The 21427-nt window shown below is 47.1% G+C and overlaps 1 protein-coding gene across 1 annotated transcript in view; it reads left to right on the top strand.

Annotated features, from left to right (window-relative positions):
• The window catches only part of STIL (STIL centriolar assembly protein), a 44511-nt gene extending 40295 nt beyond the window's left edge, over positions 1-4216 (top strand). Inside the window, exon 13 of the mRNA XM_044913842.1 lies at positions 2742-4216. Coding sequence (XP_044769777.1) covers positions 2742-3528 — 787 coding nt within the window. The 3' untranslated portion in view covers positions 3529-4216. The remainder of the gene's footprint in view (positions 1-2741) is intronic.
• Positions 4217-21427: the final 17211 nt, after the last annotated feature.

Raw genomic sequence — 21427 nt, 5'->3', positions numbered from 1 at the left:
CAGAGGGAGAAGCAGACTCCCCGCTGAGCAGGGAGCCCAGTGCAGGGCTTGATCCAGGAACCCTGGTATCATGACCTGAGCTGAAGGCACACACACTTAACCTGAGCCACCCAGGTGCCACAAAGATTTCCTTTCTGCTTTCCTGTTCCAGAACACTGCAGAGATTGGGCAGCAGAGCAATGAAAGAAGGTCCTAGACAACCCTAGAAATTGTAGGGAAGATGGAGATTGTGGTTTTAGTGTCTGGCAACAGCCTCTATAGGCATTTTCAATTCCTTTCAAATTCAAAACAGATCTTAAGTAGTCTCTTTAGTTGCTTTCTTCCTTTCTATTTATTAGTTGAAAACCCTATGTAGGATAAGTAGGAGGTAACTAATTGAGATTCAAACAGGACAGTAAAGTCAAGGTTGGTTTTCATCTTTAAGTAAGTTGGAATGATTTTTGAGCTTCCTTAATTGTCAGCCTGTGACTCTCATATACAAACATAAATGGATTCTCATCATCCTTTTGTGACTGCCCATATAATGAGATTCTACCATAGTATATTTGTGCTCAAGGCTGTTAGGATTTGATTAGTGGAATGGCCTCCTTTTGCTTCTCATCTTTAATTACCCCAGTGTTTATATGCATTGGTTCTGAGTATTATTGATTTGTTTTGTTTTCAAAGTCATGTTGTTCCCCTAACCCCATATTGAAACTAGTGAGCTGTGTTACACAATGAAACTTGAAGAAACTTCTAAACTGATATTGACTGGTTTATGGATTTATACAGATTCTTTAGCTATTCTATAAAAGAAAATCTAATTCAAATTAGACCTTCTTTTTCTAAATATTTAACAGTTTGAACTAGAAGTTTTTATTTGTCTATCCAAATTATTTACATTAATATTATCTCTAGATATTATACCTATATATATTTTAACATATACAGATCTCCTGATTTACTATGCAAATTGCTTATAATTTTGAAGAAATAGGCAAAGTAGGAAAAGATTTTATATTCAGAAGATAATGTCACTATGAATATTTCATAAAAGAATAATGTCTAGGGGTGCTTGGTGGCCCATTTGGTTTAAGCGTCTGCCTTCAGCTCAGGTCATGATCTCAGGGTCCTGCAATTGAGCCCTGCATCGGGCTCCCCTGCTTCTCCCTCTCCCTCTGCTGCCCTCCCTGCTTGTGCTCTCTCACTCGCTCACTCTCAAATAAAATCATTAAAAAAAGAAGAAGAAGAAGAATGTCTAGATAAATTGGTATCTCTTCCATCATATTAAGATGGTCTCCAAAGCAGTAAGTACCAAGAAGATTAAAGACAAATTACAGGGTGGTTTTAAAGACCAACATTATTGAGCACACTGTTCCATTGTTTGGTGATGACATCACTGGTTTCAGGAACATTAATGGTTGGAAATAGTTTCTTCAAAATTTCAGGTGCTTCTCAGAATGAAAATACCTGGTCGTTATTTGGGTTTTATGGGGGTAGGGATACAGGAGTGGCTGGCATATATAGAACAGCTCCACTGGGTGATATGGAAAATCATATCAATGTTTTTGACCAGAATATAATGTTTACCACAACAAATGGTACACAAAGGATTCTAATTTTTAGGGAACAGAAAAACTGATAGCAAAATACAAGTTGTTGCATACAGTATAGTGAAACAGTGGTTGTAGAGCCCCAGGGAATAAGGCAGACCCGGTCTCAGCTTTTCAGTTCCTAGCTGTTCGGGTTAGGAAAAACAGTTAAAAATCTCTATTCCTTAGTTTTTTCAACAGTAAAATCAAGATAATAGTACTTATTTCTTTTATTCATTTAGTAAATATTTAATGAGTGCCTACTACGGACCAGGACTGTTTCCAGCCACCAAGGATATTGACCGGGGGTGGGGGTTTGGGGGGGGGGAATATGTTAAAAATCCCTGCCCTCATGGGGTTTCATGAAGGAGTTAGATGATAAATAAAAAATGTGAGTTAAATATATGAACTGCAGTAAATGACACAAATGTGAAGTGTTGGAGAGTGGAGAATGAGGTCAGAATATTGGAAAGGGAAGACATCTCCAAGAAAGGTTTCTGTGAGGATTAAATGAGATACTGAATATTTAGCAGAGTGCCTGGCATATAATAAGGCATCAATAAAAATTAGCAGCTATTATTGTATTTATGGTATTAAGGAAGAACGCAAGTCAATTAGTTAATGAGATAACACCAATCAAAAGTGGGTTGAAGATTATATCTAATGAAAGAAAATTAGTGTATACAGAGATACACACATTAGTCCATATCCAGAGACTGGTTGATGTTTTTCACTCATTACAAATGGAATCTCTTCAACTGTGAACAATTTAATATTCTGAGCTACTCACCAAAGTTTGTAAATGTTATATCATCAGATGTTTTTTCTGTTTGATTTTATTTTTGTTTTATTTTGCCAAAATTGAATGGCTCTTATATTTTGGGGTGCTGTATTTGTCCTTAAAACCATGACTGACGTATAAATTTAGGAAAACTAGTTTGTGTTCCACTTTCAGTCTTTGAATCATGGATTACCTTCTAGTTTATCATATTTATCTCTTGAATGTATCTGAATCATTAAGACTTAGATGTTTGAGCACTCAGCTAAAAAAGCACCATGAAGTAAAGTGAAGACCTTTTGTTACTTTCATGGAGTGGAATACATTTGGAATAACATGATTTTGGTGCTCAAAATAAGATAAATGATGGCCTACTCTTTTGTGTCTTTCAGTGTGTTAGCATGCATCAGCCCTGAAGCAGTGATTTCTGGATTAAACTACATGTCATTTGCTAATGTTGGCATGAGTGGCTTAAGCCCCAGCGGTGTGGATTTGAGCATGGAGGCAAATGCTATAGCTCTGAAATATTTAAATGAAAGTCAGCTGTCACAACTATCTCTCACTCGATCAAACCAAAATAACTGTGACTCATCTTTTAGCCTTCTACATATTAATACAGACAGAAGCACAGTGGGGCTTAGTTTAATTTCACCAAACAACATGTCATTTGCAACCAAAAAATATATGAAAAGATACGGACTCATACAAAGCAGCGATAACAGTGAAGATGAAGAGGAGCCTCCAAACAATACAGATAGCAAGAGTGAACATTTATTGAATCAAAACCTTATATCCATACCTGAACAATTTGACTGTCAGAAAGAGCCTTCTAGGAATGCCTGTGAGATAATTAATCGTTATAACTGTGAATCCGTGAGCACCCACACAGACACACCAGTACTGAGAAATATTACAAATGAAGTTGTTCAGCCAAAAGCAACTCAGCAATTGAATGAAAACCCAGCTTTCTTATTAAAAAACCTTAAACCAAGTCCTGCAATGAACCTCCGAACTGGAAAAGCAGAGTTTACCCAACATCCTGAGAAAGAAAATGAAAGGGACACTCCAATTCTTCCTGAAAGTTTGAAACCTGAAACTTTAAAGCAAATGAGTAGTATGAATTCAGTAGGCACCTTCTTAGATGTAAAGCGGCTCAGACAGTTGCCAAAATTATTTTAAACCTTAAACTCACACCCTCCTGTTATGAGGATGGGGTGTCTCTTGAAGAGACTTAGGGAAGCCAGAGCCTTTGGTAGTTGGGGGATGCCTAAGCATCCTAGGGGCCAGTCTGTTTTTGGTAGCAGCTGATTGTGAAGAGCTGAGCAGGTGACCTGATGATGGTCTGTGAGTTGGTGCACTTGTAGAGGAGGGTGAAGTGCTCTGTTCAAGTAGAGCTTGTTCAGCATCCCTGCAGTCTTTTTTAAACAAATCCTGAGATCAGTTATTTTGACAAATTTAGGTAAACCGGGACTATCCAACTCTGAATCTGAACTGCCCTTTTATGCTGGAAATTGTGAAAAGTAACTCCATTTTCCTAGCATGTTGCATCTCTGCATCTACCCAGGATCACCTGAAATAATGTAAAATAAACTTATCATGACCCTGACTAAATCAGCTAAATCAACCCTTATTGAATTTAAGGGGAAAGTTTTATTTTTAAAAATAACTTTAAGATCTTTTATACAATGAGTATAGATGTTCTCTTAATTAAGATGCACATTTGTTAAATTCTGTGGAAGTAAAGCTTTTGCAGTCTGGTGGGTTGATGTTAATGTAACATTTTTAGCTTATAGCACTAGCTATCACAAAATAAGAAAATGATTGAGTATGAGTGTGTTTTATAAACTGAGTATTTCAAGTGTTTTCATATTTTTTAATAGAACTTAATAAAAATGTCTAGATTTACTGTTTTCCTCTATAGCATATCCTTCTCCCCTTGTTTTGAAAAAACTTTTTTTTTTTTTAAAGATTTTTATTTATTTATTTGAGAGAGAGAGAATGAGAGACAGAGAGCATGAGAGGGAGGAGGGTCAGAGGGAGAAGCAGACTCCCCGCCGAGCAGGGAGCCCGATGTGGGACTCGATCCCGGGACTCCAGGATCATGACCTGAGCCGAAGGCAGTCGCTTAACCAACTGAGCCACCCAGGCGCCCCGAAAAAACTTTTTTGACTCCCAAAAAGTTACAAAAATAATAACACAGTTCAGGTATACCCTTTACCCAGCAATCCCCAATTATAGTATTTTACATAACCATAGCAAATGATCAAAACCAAGAAATTGATATTGGGTACAATATTAGTTACTAAACCACAGACCTTTCAGGTTTCACAAGTTTCTACATGCACTCATTTATTTACTTTTTGGTGTATAACTCTATGAAATTTTGTCACTTACAGATTTGTATAACCTCCACCACAGTTAGCATACAGAACTGTTCATCACCACAAAGAACCTCCCTAGTGCTGTCCTTTTAAAATACAATCCGCGCCCCCCCCCCCCAATCCCTGACAACCAGTGGTCTGTTCTCCATCACTAGAATGTTGTCATTTTGAGGTTGTTAATATAAATGGCATCACAGTGTGTAACTTTTTGAAGTTGGTTTTCACTAAGTATAATGTCCTTGAGATCCATCCAAGATGTTAGTGTTGCTTCCCTTTTTTCCCCCACCTTCTTAAAAATTAAGTTTTAAATTTTTATTTTTAAATATAATGGAAAAAGTCCTCACTCACTTGAGAGATAAAGCTCTTCTGCTGAAGTTAACTTAAGCTATCATTGCCTTATGTCCAAGTTTGATATGTAAGCTGGAAAGAAGAGGACTTTGGATCTCTAAATACTTTCCAACTCATCTGGGCCTTCTGAGGGAATAATCTGATAGAACAGTTCCCAGTCTGTAAGCCAGAGGATAGTGACCTGGCGGCCCTCTGCTGGTCCCCTCTGGAGCCAGGACAGTTGCTGCCTGTTGCCCTGCAGCATTGCTCTTTCCGGTGAAAAGTAAGACATGGAGTTGGCAATGACCATGAGTCTGTGTCTCCCTCTGTCTCCTTAGACATCATTTGGCACTTCAGTTTAATAAATAGCATAAAAACCCACTTAAAGGCTTCACTAGAGTCAACTTTTAAGAAACGGAATTGTCAGCGCCACTTCAAGTGTGCTGTATTTAACCTTAGCCCTCAGTACCTCACCCAAGAAGCCAACGTGGGCACAATTTCTATTGCACGTGTTTGAAAAACCTGAGAGAATGCTAGTGAATTAACTGACAGCCTCATTAACTATAACTATACCATTATCACTGGGAACCCTGTCATTTTCACACCAAACAAGAAGCTCTCTGTCTGAACAATAAAAACAACCTGAAGCTTTTTAGGCAAAATCTAATTCCATCCCTTCTGTTACCACATCTAATTTAAGGCCAATGATAAGACACTTAAGCAGTTTTGGAGACTGAATTTAGACTGCAGAGTAATTCAGCAAAACGTCTCTTTCTACTAAATGCATGTCTAGAGAAGAGGGACCATCACTGAAGCCTCCTCTGGAAAGTTTTCTAAGAATGTTTTACTGTGGGGGCACTGAGGTGGCTCAGTCGGTTGAGCATCCGACTCTCAATTTCAGCTCAAGTCGTGATCTTAGGGTGGTGAAATCGAGCCCGCTGTCGGGCTTCACACTGTGCATGGAGTCTGCTTGAGGTTCTCTCTCCTCCCTCTGCCTCCCCGCCCCACCCCCGCCGCTGTCCGCATGCTCTCACGCTCACACTTTGTCTCTGAAAAAAAAAAAAAAAAAAGTTTTACTGTGGGAAGTTATTTGGTAAATTCATGGCTATGGTAGGTTGCGGGCATCTTCAGGCAAAGCATGAGTACTGAAAAAATTGGATTAAAAGACTTTGGATATGATCGCCTCTCAAGTGATATCTGTCTGAATTCTTTTCTTTCATTCAGGCCCGCAGCATACCATTTATAGATACATGGGTACTACTTCAAATGGAATAAAGAAATGATGGAGCTTCCATTCCTCAGCTTCTGGAAAACAAACCCATTCATCTAGGTCTGGCCAATTGGCACTTCTGCTTTCACCAAACGTCCCCTCTCTCAACCTCTGAACACTATGCTGCCTCATCACTCTATGCTCACTTGTCCTCTGCCTTACCCTTACTGTGCTGAGCTGCACAGAAGTAGATGCAGACTTATTAGACATAAACCTTGCCTTTTGCCTGCTGTAAAGACTCTAGGGAAAACAGATACACCCTGGAAATAGTCATACCACAGTATGAGACAGATGAAAAGTTGAAAGGAGTGATCTAGACTGTAAGGAGCCACAGAAGCATAATCAGGACAGCTTCCATCTTTTTAGGACTTCCCATGTGTTCACGGGGTGCTATGCAGAGTACTCCATGTGCATTGATTGGTTCATTTAAGTGTCCTGGCTGACCCGAGCTGGTGATTGTCATTCTCATAGATGAGGGAACAGCCTGAGGGAGATAATTTACCCAAGTAAGTTGCTAGCAGAGATGTAAACTCAAGTATAATTCCAGAGCCCAAACTCTTACTAAGCCACTGAGAAATACAACTTCTCCGAGGCCTGAGGAATTCCGGAAGAGCTTCCTACAAGAAACATCTTGAGCTGAATGAATGATTCCAAATACTGCAGTCAATGCTGTTTTGAGTATGTGCTGTCCTCCAAGCTGTAATGCCTTATTTGGCCCCAGGAAGGAGTCCCCTGGCCCTTGAGCCAAGACCAGAAATTACTATTTTTTACTCAACAGTCCTGAAGTAGGCAACCCCAGCTCTGTTAATGTTAAAGAGTTCACCTCAATGATTTTACATCGTGGTAGTCACCTGAGTCTACTGCATGGGCTCCAGAAAATTAGAGGAAGAAAAGAATTTTCTGTGCCTTTATTTTCTAGATGTTAGGAGGGCAGAACCTTTCCTAGCCTCCTAGATTAACTGAGAGGGCTTTGTGCCTGCAAAATAAATTTAATGGTAGGGCTTAGGTTTGCAGACTGCTTCACACTTTTCCAAGTGCTTTCTGACATACTTCCCCATATAATCCTCACATCCAAAACTAGACTGAAATATGTTCGGCTCCTTTTACTCATGATGAGAAAGACACAGATAAGGTACAACTGGGTCAAGGTCATACATTTACAGTTAACAACCAGGACATCAGCCTTGTGTTCTTCCATAGTATGCAGCCCAGCAACAGCTTCTTCCTCCATTCTTCCTCTCCCCACCAGCACCTGTTTCACTCCTAATCATTCAGCAGGTATCCAGTGTTGATTCTGCTGGGCACTCAAACTAGAGGCTGAGCATAAGGTGATTAACAGGACAAACTTGCCTGTGTAGGATCTCAATCTAACCAGAGACAGACATGCAAACATTAGCACTACGGTAGGTCAGCACTCATAATAAAACTCTATAACGTGTGAAGCTATATTAAGAGGAGCTGGGAGGTGGGGTACTTCTGAGGATGTTCTAGATTTTTCCAGAATCTTGCAGGAAGAATAGGGACGAGAAGGGGAAGAAATGGTATTTCTGATAGAGGGAACAGCTTGTTGGGAAGCAAGGAGATACAAAGAGGCGCAGCATTGGAGGAGGGAGTTGGAGTCAGGAAACCAAAGGGAGAAAATATGCAAGTAGAAAGAACACTGAGTCAGCAACAGTTGGGTTCCTCTTGTTGCTCTAACCCAAATTCTATGACTTTGGGCAAGTCACCTCTTATCACTAGGCTTTTATTTCCCAGTTTTTGAGGTGAAGGGTTAGCCTATCTGGCATTCTGTGATTATGAAACAATGATGCAGAAATACAGGGTGTGAGGAGTGGTTTGCAAGTCCAGAGGAGGGAGAGGCTTCTGCAAGAGACAGCATTGGAGTTAGGCCTTGAAGGATTTTGAAGGATTTCCACAGTCACAGGTGAGGAAAAGGAGATTTCCCTACTTTTTATGATGCTTAGTATATTTCACAATTTAAAAAGGAAAAGAGAATTCCGTTTTCTCCACCAAAATGTGGAGTGATATCTGTTCTAAGGGGTACCAACATGTCTTTCTCCAGCTCTGAATTATATAGTCTCTGTTTTTAAGGAGTTCAAAGTTCAGCGTGGAAGGAAACCTCAAACCCACAAAAAGGGGCTTTAGGGTTTGGAAGCACAGGTGATGTTCCCTATCTCCTCCTCTCCATTCCCCAAACCGGAAATGTCTGGGTCGCAGAGAACATCCTCAGAGGAAATCCTGTTTTCCACTTCCTGGTCAGAGGCTGAACTCCAGGAAAGGGATGAATTTGGGGAGAGCTCTGTGTCCTGCCTCTTCATGGGTGGTCTGAGGCCAGGAGGATGAGAGGGACTAATTAAAAACACAATGGAAAAGATGATGTCAGGTATTCAAGGGTGTCGGAGCTTCAGGGCCCTCAGAAATCACTTGGTCCTCATGGTACAAATGAGGACACTGGGACCCTGAGAAGGGACTTGCTCAAGTTCACACAGCTTAGTAAGCACAGAGCTGGGACCGGAATTCAGGACTCTAGACCATACTATCATATGCCATGGTATCTGAGTCAGTAAGTTAGGTATCAAGCAATAACCTAGGCCCTTCCTATTTTCCTTTATACCATAAAGGAAAAAAAACAAAACGGGAGTGTCTGTGCACACACACACACACACATTTCCCAGCCTTCTTGCTTTGCTCACATGGCTTCCCTTGCCTCCAAACCCTCCATGGGTTCAAAGCCCTGCGTGTATCCTTCAAAACACAGCTTAAAACCTTCCCTGCCCCACATCCCCTCCCCATCCTGCAGCAAACCTTCCCAGAATCCTGTTGTGAAAGTGACATTTTTCTCTTTCGACTTTACATAATCCTCTCTCTGGTCCTTTTCGTCCTCTTGTATGTTGGTTATGTGTACCCATGGCTGGGAGCTCCTCAAGGTCAGGGACCAGGTATGATCCCCTTGTCCAATGAAGAGTCACAGAGACAAGGTCTACTGACCGTCCCTGCTATATCTGGGGCCTTCTGCTAGACCCCAGGGAGTACAACAAAGGAAGCAAAGGCACTGTTAGAGCCTACTGTGGTAAAAATACATTTATGCGTGCCCAGACACACATGTGCAAAATCCTGTTCATCCGCATCCATCTAAGTCCTACTCAGAACGTCATTTAGACCTCACAATAACCCTGTGAAGGGACAGTCAAGCAAACATGCCGTTTCACCTGCAAACACGCATAGTCCTCAGCGAAGTAACAACAGTTTAGTGAACACACCTGCTCTGTTCTAAGCCCTTTCCATTTGTTAACTTAGTCTCCACAACAAATGTTAAGAGGCAGATACGTTTATTATTCCTCATGTTTTGGGCTAGAACTTTGGAACAGAGAGGTTAAGTAACTTTCCCCGAGGTCACACAGCCAATAGGAAAACAGGGATTCAAATCTGGGCAGTCTAGCTCCAGAGCCATTGCTCTTAACCTGAGCACTATGTCAGGATTCTCCCTGAAAGGAAGTGGAGACTCAGTGGTAAAGCGATGTGCCCAAGGTCACAAAGGGGAAGTCAGGATTTGAACTCAGGCGTGTCTAGCTTCAGAGCCCATATTCTCCTTTCCTTCCCCTTTTTCTCCTCCTCTTCCTCCCTTGGTGCCAGCAGGGACTTGAAGGAAGCATGTCTTTCAGTTCCCTAAAGCCCATGTTCCTACCTTGATAAGATGATACAAGGTCATAGATGCTGGTTGGAAGGGGAGCAGGTACATGGACCACAGCTGAGTCACTCCCAGTGAGTGGCTGGCTCCAAACCCCCAGAATCACCCTAGAGAGGCCTGCGCTGTGACTCTCGAAGCCCCCTCCCCACCTGCTCTCTCCTCCCCACGGAGCGCAGAGTACCTGCGGAGCCCAGGTGTCCAGGAGCCCCATCCCCATGAATGCCTGCATTTCCTGGGCTGCCTCAGGAAGGGGCTGCGACTCACAGCTGGCGTATTTGTGGAACCATTTCTCTCTCCTTGTAAGGGCCATATGGGATGCACTTGCACATTCTCCGCGGCTGGTTTCCAGGGCCAGGAGGGCTGGCCAGTCGGGCTTCCTCTAAGTTCATGGGCCAGGTTCCTGCTGGGTGATGTCCCTCTCCCTCGATTTCTTTCTCCAGTTCTGTTACTCTTCTTCCTTCAACATACAATTGCAGGGCTGCTACTCTGTCTCTATGATATGCTGGGGCATAAACAAATCAGACCCGGTCCCTGTCTCCAAGGGGCTCGTTGGGGTACAGAAACCCCCTGATATATGTGGTCGGCACCATGTTGGAGGGATGTTTAAGGGACACAGGAGAAAAAGCTGGAGGCAGGTACTTCTGCTCTCCTGGAAGTCCCAGGGCAGCCAAAGTCCTTGGCTCCCTTGGTCTGCCTAAGGAGATCTACTTGGTGTTCACCCGGCCCCCCACACCCTGCCACCCAGTACAGCAGGACCCCACCAGTGTACAGTCCTGGGGAAACAAGACTATGGTGGGACTGACCTGGGAGAAGCAAAGTACCCAGCCTCGTGCTGCCAAAGATCAGAGATCGTGGATATGATTCCAGTTGGCTCCTTTCCATTCTCCTGAGCCTCATAGGCACCAGCCTCAGCTCCTGGCAGGCAGCCCAGATGGGCTCTGAGTCCTCTTACATCCCTGGCAGCCCCCACAGGGCTCACAATTACTGTTCAAAAGCATTTGTTTAAAATGAACAAACAAGCAGGAGCCATGCACACTATACAGATGAGGAAACTGAGTTCCAGAGAGGGTGGATGACTGCTCTCCCACCACAGCTTTTAGTAATCGAATGAGAAGGAAGCCAGATTTCTTAACCTAGTGCAGAGCATGCTATCTAAGAAAGGGGATAGATGTCCAGGCACCTACAATGTTGTCTGACACAAATTAGACACTTAGTAAATGTGGAATCAAAGAATGAATGAAGCTGGGTGGGCATGCATTTTGGATAGCCCTGGCCCACCGTTCTTGCCTTATCCACCACAAAGCCCCTTCATATAACTTGAGTGACAGTCACACTGAGCTTCTCGCCATCCCCATAGGTACCCTTTCTCTTCCCACCGCTGGGCCTTTGCACCTGCTATTGTACTTCCCCACATCTGCCCGGGCTACCACAGTCCAAGATAGATGACACCAGTTTTGTAAAGTCTAGTCTGACCCTTCTCAGTGAGAATACTCACCCCTCCCCCCACACACAGTCTCTCCTGGGTCTCAGAACCCTCAGATCATGATCTGAGCCGAAGGGAGATGCTTAACCGACTGAGCCTCCCAGGTGCACCTTTACCCCCATTTTAGAGATGAGGAAACAGAGACAGGGAAAAGTGCAGTAACTTGCGTAGGGCCACCAGCTACCAAGTAGTTGAGGAGGAATTCGAGGCCCATGGGGTCGACAATCAATCATGTATTCTTATCCAAGCCATTAGGCTCAGTCCTGTGAGTGGGTTCCGGGCTGGACACACAGAACCCAGGCTGCACAGAGCCATGCAGGCCAGAGGGCCTCCTGACACGGCTTTTCCTGGTGACTCAGAGTTGTGTGACAGGGCCCGGTAGGCCTGTGTGTCTCCTTCATGGTGTCTTTAAAAAATGCTCCCCTTCCCCTTCACACCCTTTCATCGATCGCTCCCATGCTGCCGCCCCAGAGAGCCGGCGGACCAGCTACCACTCCATCAGTCCGACTCGCTAGGACGGGGCAGGGAAGCAGACTCCTTGCTTCTACGGGTGCCTGTGGGGGAACTGGAGTTGTCACTGAGAGCCTGAGTGGAGACCCAGAAAGAGGAAGGAGGCAGAGATGAGAGCCAGATGAAAGACAGAGACAGAAAGAAGAGCAGACCCAAAGCACGAGAGCTTGAGATAGAGACAGCAGGGTGAAAGAGATGATAAGAGATAAAAGGAAGACAGATCCTGTGGTCCCCTTGCCCCATCCCTATTAGAGAGGGGGAAACTGAGGGTCAGAGGAAGTGACCCTACTTCCTGGCAGATGTGTCTGTCACTTTTGCAAACACCATCAATTCGGTTCCTCTCCTGTCCTCAGATATCTACTGCTGCTTGTCCGCCTGGCCCTAAGCAGCGAGCGTCAGGCTGTCAGACTGTCCCGGAGGGCCCTGGGGCATGCTAATGAGGACGCAAGGGCAGGGGGGTCAGCGCAGGATGGATCAGCGACGGCGTCCTGGACAGGGTAAGACCGAAGCCAGGCCACACAAAATGTGATCAACTTCACTGAGGCATGATTTATACACAATAAGATGCACCCATTTGAAGTGTACAGATTTTTGACACACATAGGCTCGGATAAGCAGCACCATGAATCAAGATATAGAATATTTTCATTCCACAAAGAGTCCCCTGTGCCTCTTTTGCTGTCATCTCTCCTCTACCACCACCCCTGTTCTGAACTCTGTCCTTATAGATTAGCTTCGCCTTTCCTAGAGTTCTCTATAAATGCAATCACACACAAATATTCTCTTTTGTGCCTGTCCTCCTTCACTGACCATAATGTTTTTGAGATTATTTCATACTCTTGCATGTATCAGTGGTTTGGTTCTTTTTTATTGCTGAGTAGTATTCTATTGCATGAACGTACCACAATTTGTTTATCCATTCACCTGTTGATGGGCATTTGGATTGTTTCTGGTTTTTAGCTGTTATGAATAAAGCTTCTATGAATATTGTATCCTAGAGTTATTGGGGATATATATATTTTCAATTCTCCCCCAAGTAAGAGTATGTCTGTAAACTGTATATTTATAAGGAACTGCCAAAGAGTCCTTCAAAGTGGGTGAGTCATTTTTGCATTTCCCTTCAACGTATGAGAATTCCAGTTGTTCCACATCCTCACCATTAGAGAAACCAGTGGGGAGGGGCAGAGAGTGAGAGAGAATCGCAAGCAGACTCCATGCTCAGCGTGGAGCCCGTCATAGGGCTCGATCTCATGACCCTGAGATCATGACCTGAGCCGAAATCAAAAGTCAGACACTTAACTGACTGAGCCTTCCAGCCCTATTGTCAGTCTTTTAAATTTTAGCATTTCTAGTTGGTGTGTCATGGGTATCTCATTGCAGTTTTAGTTTACATTTCCCTAATGTAAATTTGAGCATCTTTTCATGAGATTTTTAGCTATTTGTTTTTAACTTTTAGGGTGACAGGAGATTTATTTTTTATTTTTTTTTAAAGATTTTATTTATTTATTTGACAAAAAGAGACACAGCGAGAGAGGGAACATAAGCAGGGGGAGTGGGAGAGGGAGAAGCAGGCTTCCCGCCGAGCAGGGAGCCCGATGCGGGGCTTGATCCCAGGACCCTGGGATCATGACCTGAGCCGAAGGCAGATATTTAATGCCTGAGCCACCCCAGGATTAATTTTAATGGTTAAAAACTCCGACTTGAGGAGGTGTCAGGACTTCCCCCTTCCACTTCCATGTGGTCTCTATTCCTTGCTCTGAAAGAAGCCTCACGCTGCCAACAAGGAGGCCTGAGACGGAATTCCCAGCTGAAATGTGGGGAGAGTCATCCTGTGCTGCCAAACCCCAGCACTGCTGTCACAACTCCCGGGGAGAGAAAGGGCGTCACTCTAATTCCACGCTTCTCGAAGTGGACCATCAGCATCACCTGGGAACTTGTTAGAAAAGCAAATTCCCAGGCCCTGCCCCAGGCCCGATACATGGGAGACTTTGAGAGTGAGGCCCAGAGTGGTCTGCATCTCAACAGGACGTCCAGGTGATTCTGATGCTCACCCAACTCTGACACCCACTGCTCTGGTTTGCCACTGTCGTCTGCAGGAAAGGCCACCAGAAGATCATTGAACGTGTTAAGAAAGCACTGTGCTTCCTAATGCGTTGAAGCCAGGGCCCTTTCCCTGACCCACACCTCTCCCAGGAGCATTCGGAAGACCAGGGATGCTCCCCAGACAGATGGAATGGTTAGTGACTTAACTCTGTCCTCGCAAGCAGAGTTGCCCAGATAGCTCTGCCATCAATGGTTTTGCTTCTAGAGCTGTCAGAGAAGGACAGAGCACGTGTGCCGCCCCCAACCCTCTGGCTAGCAAATAGTTGCCGGTGGTCACTCACACAGGCCCCGGGCCCTAGGGTACACACAAATACCTGTGGGCGGGACCCTTGGGCCGCTGGGGGGCGGCGGGCTCCATGTCCTGAGCGCCTGCTGTGTTTGCCTGCACTGCTCCCTGCTTCTGCCTCTCCTCTGCCATGTCCTCTACGGTAACCCTGCCGGGCTGCTGGCGTGACCCCAACTTTAGAGATGAGGCAACAGGCTCAGCTCACCCATTGACCCTCAGCTGGTCGGCACCCACGTTGGCTTGGACCAGATGACCTCTTCATTCCTGCTAGCTATAATGGTGTATTTGCTACACCAAGAAAACTACTTCAAAATCATGGACACTTTGGATAACACCGGGATTATGTCCCAGTTTAAATCCCCTGTGACCCTGGGGTGCCTGGGTGGCTCAGTCGTTAAACATCTGTCTTCAGCTTGGGTCATGATCCCAGGGTCTTGGGATCAAGCCCCGCATCAGGCTCCCTGCTCGGTGGGAAGCCTGCTTCTCCCTCTCCCGCTCCCCCTGCTTGTGTTCCCTCTCTCGCTGTGTCTCTGTCAAATAAATACATAAAACCTTTAAAAAAAATTAATCCTGTGATGAGAACACTCTGATGTATAGACAATGATGACCTCCCTTCTACAGACAGGAAAGTGAAACACAGAGATGGAGTCACTCAACCAGAAAGTGGGAGAGCAGGGATGCGCAATCCGGACTGCCCCTGGAAGCAACAGAGCCTCAAGCCTGACTGCCCGGGGCCTGAATCCCGGCTCCACCACTCACCAGCTGGGTGTTCTCCGCAAAGTTGCTCAAACTTTCTGTGCCTTAGTTGGCTACCTACAAAATGGAGGTAATGGCAGCCACTACTACACTGAGTTGTTGTAAGGATTAATTGAATTAATAATACTTTTGAAGTGCTTAGGACAGTCCCTGGTACATTGTACCACCTCATAGATGTCTTGAAAGGAAACCTGGCTGCCCACCAGCATGCTTCCCCTCCAGAGAACAAGCTCCAGGGAGAAAGCTCAGAGATCAGCTAGAACCCGGGACTGGGTAGGCGGAAACACTTGAAAAAAATTAAAGCCTCAAATTTGGGGGTTAGGAAGAACCCAGCCTTTGGTAGGGGTAGGGACGGAGGTGGGGGACAGGTCGGAGAGTGGCCACCACAGCCGCAGGCCCCAAACCTGGCAAGGCTGTTCCCTCCAGGCGGCTCCCCTCCAGGACCAGACTCCAGACTGACCCGTCTAGGTCCCAACCTCCCCTCCTCCCTACACCCCCCCCCCCCCCCAGCCCCAGCTCTGGCGCTCTGGGTTTCCTGCCCGCCCAAGGCCCCTGCTTGGGGCGGGCGGAGGAGGGGTGGCATTTCCTGGCGGGCCGTGGGCCACGTCACTCCCTCCTGGACGCTCGGACAGCGCGCTGACCGACAGGCACCAGATGCTATTTCGGGCGGCGCCCCGCTCAGTGCGCAGTTTCCGTTTTTCCACCGACCGTCGGAAACAGGGCTAGGGGGGAGGGTGTAGACGTCACGAACCCCCAGCTCCAGGCGGGGGGTGGGGGTGGGGGTGGGGGTGGGGGTGGGGGGGTGGGGGACAGGTCCGGGATGGCTGCCAGACTGTCACAATCTGGAGCTTTGCGAGCAGAGGGGGATGGTGAGTGTCACCTCCCCAACCTGCCACCAACGTCTGGGCACACTCTCTGCTGTGGGGCTGGCTCACAAAAACCTTGCCACCTGTCCCTTGTTCCTTCCCTACAGCCTGGTAGGGTCATTTAATGCCCAGTAAGAGGTAGATGCCTCAGACACCTAAAGTCAAGGAATTCAAAACCCCTTGGCCTCCAGACCCCCATCTCCAGGACTAACACCAGCGGTCTAGGCAAAGGAAAGCCAGAAACCCAGAGCGTTCCTGGATTTCTCCTTCCCCCTCATCCCCCAAACCATATTCTTACAAATCCAATTTTGTATCCTAAATACATGCCTCAGTCCAACACCCTCCAATTGGATCACTGTATAGTGTCAGAACTAGTCTTCCCATTTCCCATCCACCCACACCCCTTCTCCACCTTGCAGCCAAAGAGTTTCCGGAAATGCAAATCTGATCCTATATAGGACACAGTGCCCACCCTCAAACCAAATAAACAAAATGGTTCCCCCCTAAATCCTTTAAATTGACCTCAGGCTTGCTCCAGCCACGGTAGACTCTTTTCTGTTCCTTGTATGAAATTAGGGCCCTTCTGCTTCAGCCCTTGTCCCACGTGGAAGGCTCTAGATGTTCACTCTTCTACCCTCCCTCAGATCCCACTCTTATTTTTTATTTTTTTATAATAAGGATTTTTTTTTAAGGATTTTATTTATTTAATTGACAGAGAGAGCACAGGCAGGGGGAGTGGGAGAAGGAGAAACAGGCTCTCCGCTGAGCAGGGAGCCCGATGCCAATGCGAGGCTCGATCCCAGGACCCTGGGATCAGGCCCTGAGTTGGAGGCAGACGCTTAACCAACTGAACCAAGATCTCAGTCCAGGCATCATTTTCTCAGGGAAGCGCTCCCTGGCTGGGCTTTCTGATGGGGATGGCCAGCACCTATTTGCAGGGGCTCAGAGGTGAACTGACTTGCTCACAGATGACAGCACTGGGCTTGGAACTCAGAATTACATGACTCCCGCGCTTTCAGGTAAGTGATGCTGCCAGCAAAGGCAGCAGGGACCAGAAGGGGGAGAGAAGAAAGCCAACCCCACGGAAGGGAGGCTTCAGGGAGGAGGTGGCCAAAAGGCTCGGTCTTGGGAGATGGATGTGAGAAGAGGCCAGTGAGGCAGAAGGAGCAGCAGTAACTAGGGCATGAGGGAGGGTTCGATTTGATAATAATGGGTGAGGCAGGGCTGGAGCCATGGGAAGACAGCAAGAGATGGGGCTTAATAGACCCCAGAGACCCCTTCTCAGGGTCCCTGCCGAAGGCTGGTGTGGCTGGGCCAGGGGACACCTTGTGGCAAGTCCAGGAATTAAACTTTTTTTCGCAGAACATGGATGGCCCTTCTCGAGAACCATGAGATTCTGTAGGCATTATCTGTACCCACAGTGCATCCTGACTCCCACCAGAGAGCACAAGAGGAACAGAAGGGAACAGCCTGCACTGAATTAACCGTCTCTTCACAGAGAGTCATCCTGATGGCAAGGAGGGGCCAGTACTCCGACTGTGACCACACTCTGGGCTCCATCCTTGACTGGAACTCAAGGGCTTTTCCCTAGTTCTCAGGCTCCAAACCAGAGCTGCTGGAAGGACCAAACATCCTGGCATGATGGGTAGACTTGTGGACTGGAAACTGGATACTTGGAGTTTGGGTCTCATCTTTTCCTGGGGTCACTGTGAGCTTTGGCCAAGTCACATCTCTCTGTGCCTTAATTTTCTTCTCTGTAACAATAACCGGAATTCCCATGCATGTGCATATGAAGTCGTCCAGGGCTCTGGGCTGGGTGAGGTTCCATAGATTATTGTTCTCACCACTGCCTTTTTAAAAAGATTTATTTATTTGAGAGAGAGAGAGCACATGAGTGAGATGGGCAGAGGCAGAGGGAGAGGGAATCTCAAGCAGACTCCACACTGAGCGCACAGCCTGACATGGGGCTTGATCTTATGACCCTGACATCACAACCTGTGCTGAAATCAAGAGTCCCTCATTCAACAGACTGCACCACCCAGGCCCCTCACCACTGACTTTTTTTTTTTTTTTAATGATTATAGTATCAGGTAGGTATTATCTCCCGATTTTACAGACAAGGAAATGGAGGTTCAGAGCCAGGTGACTTGCAAGATTTGAGCCTTTGCTGCTTCCACTCCACCATCAAAGAATGAAAGCAGATACCCTCCCTGGGCTGAGTCCCAGTTGCCCACTCCTCACTGAACCCAGATTTCTACTCCACAGTAAGATCTTGGTCCCTGCAATGAGTTGAGCCCAGATCTGTCCTCCCAGCCTAGGCTCCAGCTGCCCTTCTTCATCACCTGAGCTCCAGAGAGGACTCTGATGCCAAATGTGCTTCAAACCCAGGCTCCACCACTTACTAGATCTGTCACTTCGGTAAAGTTTCTTTGACTTTCTGTGCCACAGTTTCTTCATCTCTAAATGGAGGATAATAATAGCACCAGCGTCTTAGGATTGTTTATGAAAACGAAAAGATTTTGTATTTGTAGAGTGCTTAGAACGGTGCATTAGTAGCAAGATTAAAATGTTTAAAATATAATGAGGGTTGGGGATGTTCCCAGGCTCGGGGCTCAGCCTGGAACTCAGCAGAAGGGACATTTAAATCGCTCCGTTGACACCAGGTGTCCCTCCACAGAGCCCTGGATGTGAGCTCAGTCTATGACACTGGAGGCAAGCATGCTCCGTTTTAGAGCAGAAAAGAGCCAGGGCTGAAGGGGGTGGGGGTGTGCAGAGGGGGACCTGGGGAGCTTTCTGGGATGAGGAACTGCCCACTGAAATGCGGGTGTCTAGGACACTGGAGAAAGAATGAATGCTGGGGACGGGTTGGGGAGTGATGTTTTGGGTGTCAGAGGCAGGGACGGAGTTCTGGGATGAGAGTCGCTGAAGAAAGGTGTCTGGAAGGCCGAGGGACTGAGGTTGCGGGGTGCCCGGGTTCCCGAGAGGCTTCGGGATCAGAAATGGGGCTGGACTCGCGTAGTCCTAGACTGCGCGCCCTACTCTCTCCGTGGCGCATTCCGGAGCCGGTCCCAGCGCCGCACAACCAGTCCCCACTCCCTCCGGTGAAATTGCCAAATTAAAATGAATCATTTGGCCCATAATGGCCGAGGCGCTTATCGGGGGCGAGCGGACCCGCGGCAGTGCCTTATCTCGGCGGCGCACACGGCCCCGGCGCGCCTCGGCCCATGCTAACGAGGCCCAGAACGTGAGAGGGATTAGCGCGCGTCGCTGGAGGAGCCTGGGCGCGCGGGCGGGGAACGGGGACGGGGACAGGGGCGGGGGCGGGCCTCCGCACTAAGGACCAGGCCTCAAAATGGCCACACGCATCCCCCCGTAGCGGCAAAACGTGAGCATTCTGGCCTTTTTCTAGGGGAAAGCAACCTGCGGCCTCCCGCGGAATTCCCCATCAGTTCCTTTCTCCTTTTCCCCGCTCGAAGAAGAGGTCTTCGCTCCTTTTCCCTGGGTTTCTTTCGATGGGGGGCATTTTCCACGGACACCCTCCGCTCGCCGCCGCCGCCCCTCCCGCCTCGGAGACTCTCTTCCTTCCTTCCCCTTTTTCCTTACGCAATATACAGAAATGCGCGAGGCGGTGGTTGGTTTTCATTTCTTCTTGGTGGTTGTGTGCATGCGGTGGGATTGTGAGTGCGTGTGTGAGCCGTCGGCAATGCTTCTTCCGAGTGTGGTCTTCCAGGCGAAGGGTTGTGTGTCCGAGTGTGATGGTGTCCGCGCTCTTTGGGTTGTTGGTTTGGATTCTTCGAGCCCTTCTGCGTTTTCATCGTTGTATACGATTATGTTCGTTTTTCCTTCTCGACATGGGTCTGGCTCTGTGTGTTGGGTTGTGTGGCCTTTGCGATTGTATTCGGGTGGTTTCGTTGTTGTGTCGGGCGTGTGTGATCCTGACTACGTTGGATGTGTGTCCATGAGCGATTGCGTTGGACTGATTTCGTTGAATCGTGTTGGACAGTGTGCGGGCCTGACCATGTCGGCTTGTGGGGCAGTGTTGGGTTGTATTTACTTTGCTTCCCCTGTATGGGGCTGGACCGTGTGTGGTCCTGTCCATACTGGGTTGTGTGCCTGTGTGCTTGTGTCCTTTAGAAGTGCATTTGCAAATCGCTGGGGGGTGGAGGGGAGGGCGAGCAGGAGGAGATGGAGCCGCAAGTTGAGGAGGCGGCAAGGGGGCGGGGAGAGGGATTTCACATTTTATTCCAAATTATGATGTATTCGGAAGCCAGTGTTGGCTTGGATGGGCAGACGGAGCCCGATCGGCGGCTGCTCTGTCCATAGGCCAGTCTGTGCCTCGGTGTTTGAGGGGTTTGTTAGTGAGTGGGAGGTTCTTCCAGGCTGGAAGCTGAGCAGCGCTCGCCAAGGCCCGCGCCTTCAAGCCGGTAGCCGCCGGCTCGGGTTTCCGCCGCACCCAGGCTTCATCCATTTCTGGTCAGTTTCGCGGGTACCTCCGCGGGGTCTGCGGGAGAGGCCTGGAAAAGACAATGGGCGCATTCTCCAGGTTTTGCGCCTGGGGTGGGGACCCTCGGGATAATCTCCAAAGAACACTTTTCTATCCGTTCCCCGGGTGAGCGACATTGCGGCGTGGGTCAGGTATCCGTCGCATCGGTGACCAGGGCCAGCCTTTGTGCAGGGATGGGGTCAGTGCTGCCCTCTCTGCGAAAAAAAGGATTTTATTTTGCCAGTTATTGTGGTTACTAATGTCATCGTCATCATCATCACCATCATCATTCTATTTAATTAAAGTAATCGTTCAGTAGCAAAGCGGCTTGTCCCTTTTAGCTTCTTTGGAGCGAAAACAAAGCTGCGCGGTTCCCCGCGACCAGCTCTATTTTTTTAAGTTGCTGGGTTTGAGGTAGGGAGAGAAAATGGAGAGAGGAACGGGCACAGAGACCCTGTCATAAAGCAAAAATTAACACGGACCTAAGAAATGGGAATGAGTGGATTTTCCTTTCTTCCCACCCCTCCCCCCATCTGGATTCAAGAGGAGAAAGAAAATCTCCCGCATTGGACTGAAACCGCAGGGAAGAATTATTCCTATATTTCCACCAAAGCCAGGGCAAAAAGGAGTCCTTTGGAATTAATCCAGGATTTCGGTGTGTAATCATAAACTGGACAATTTAGGCAAAACAAATTAAACAAAACCCTTCGGAAAAGAAAAAAAAGCAACCCAAATCTCCCTACGCTACACACTGGGAAGCAGTATTGGATTTTACCCTCCCTGCCTTTGCCTTGTTTATTGCTGCAAGGAATTATTAGAATTCTCCCCTACTCTGCTAGTCTGAACACTGAAAAAGTGAAAATCATCGTGTGGGGATGGTTGAAAGGAAGGCGGGGGCTTTCTTTCTTTATCAGTGGAAGAAAAG

Source organism: Neomonachus schauinslandi, chromosome 4, assembly GCF_002201575.2.
Source record: "Neomonachus schauinslandi chromosome 4, ASM220157v2, whole genome shotgun sequence".
Classification (NCBI taxonomy): Eukaryota; Metazoa; Chordata; class Mammalia; order Carnivora; family Phocidae; genus Neomonachus; species Neomonachus schauinslandi.
Note: the sequence above shows the minus strand (reverse complement) of the source record. Positions and strands in the feature narration are given on the sequence as shown.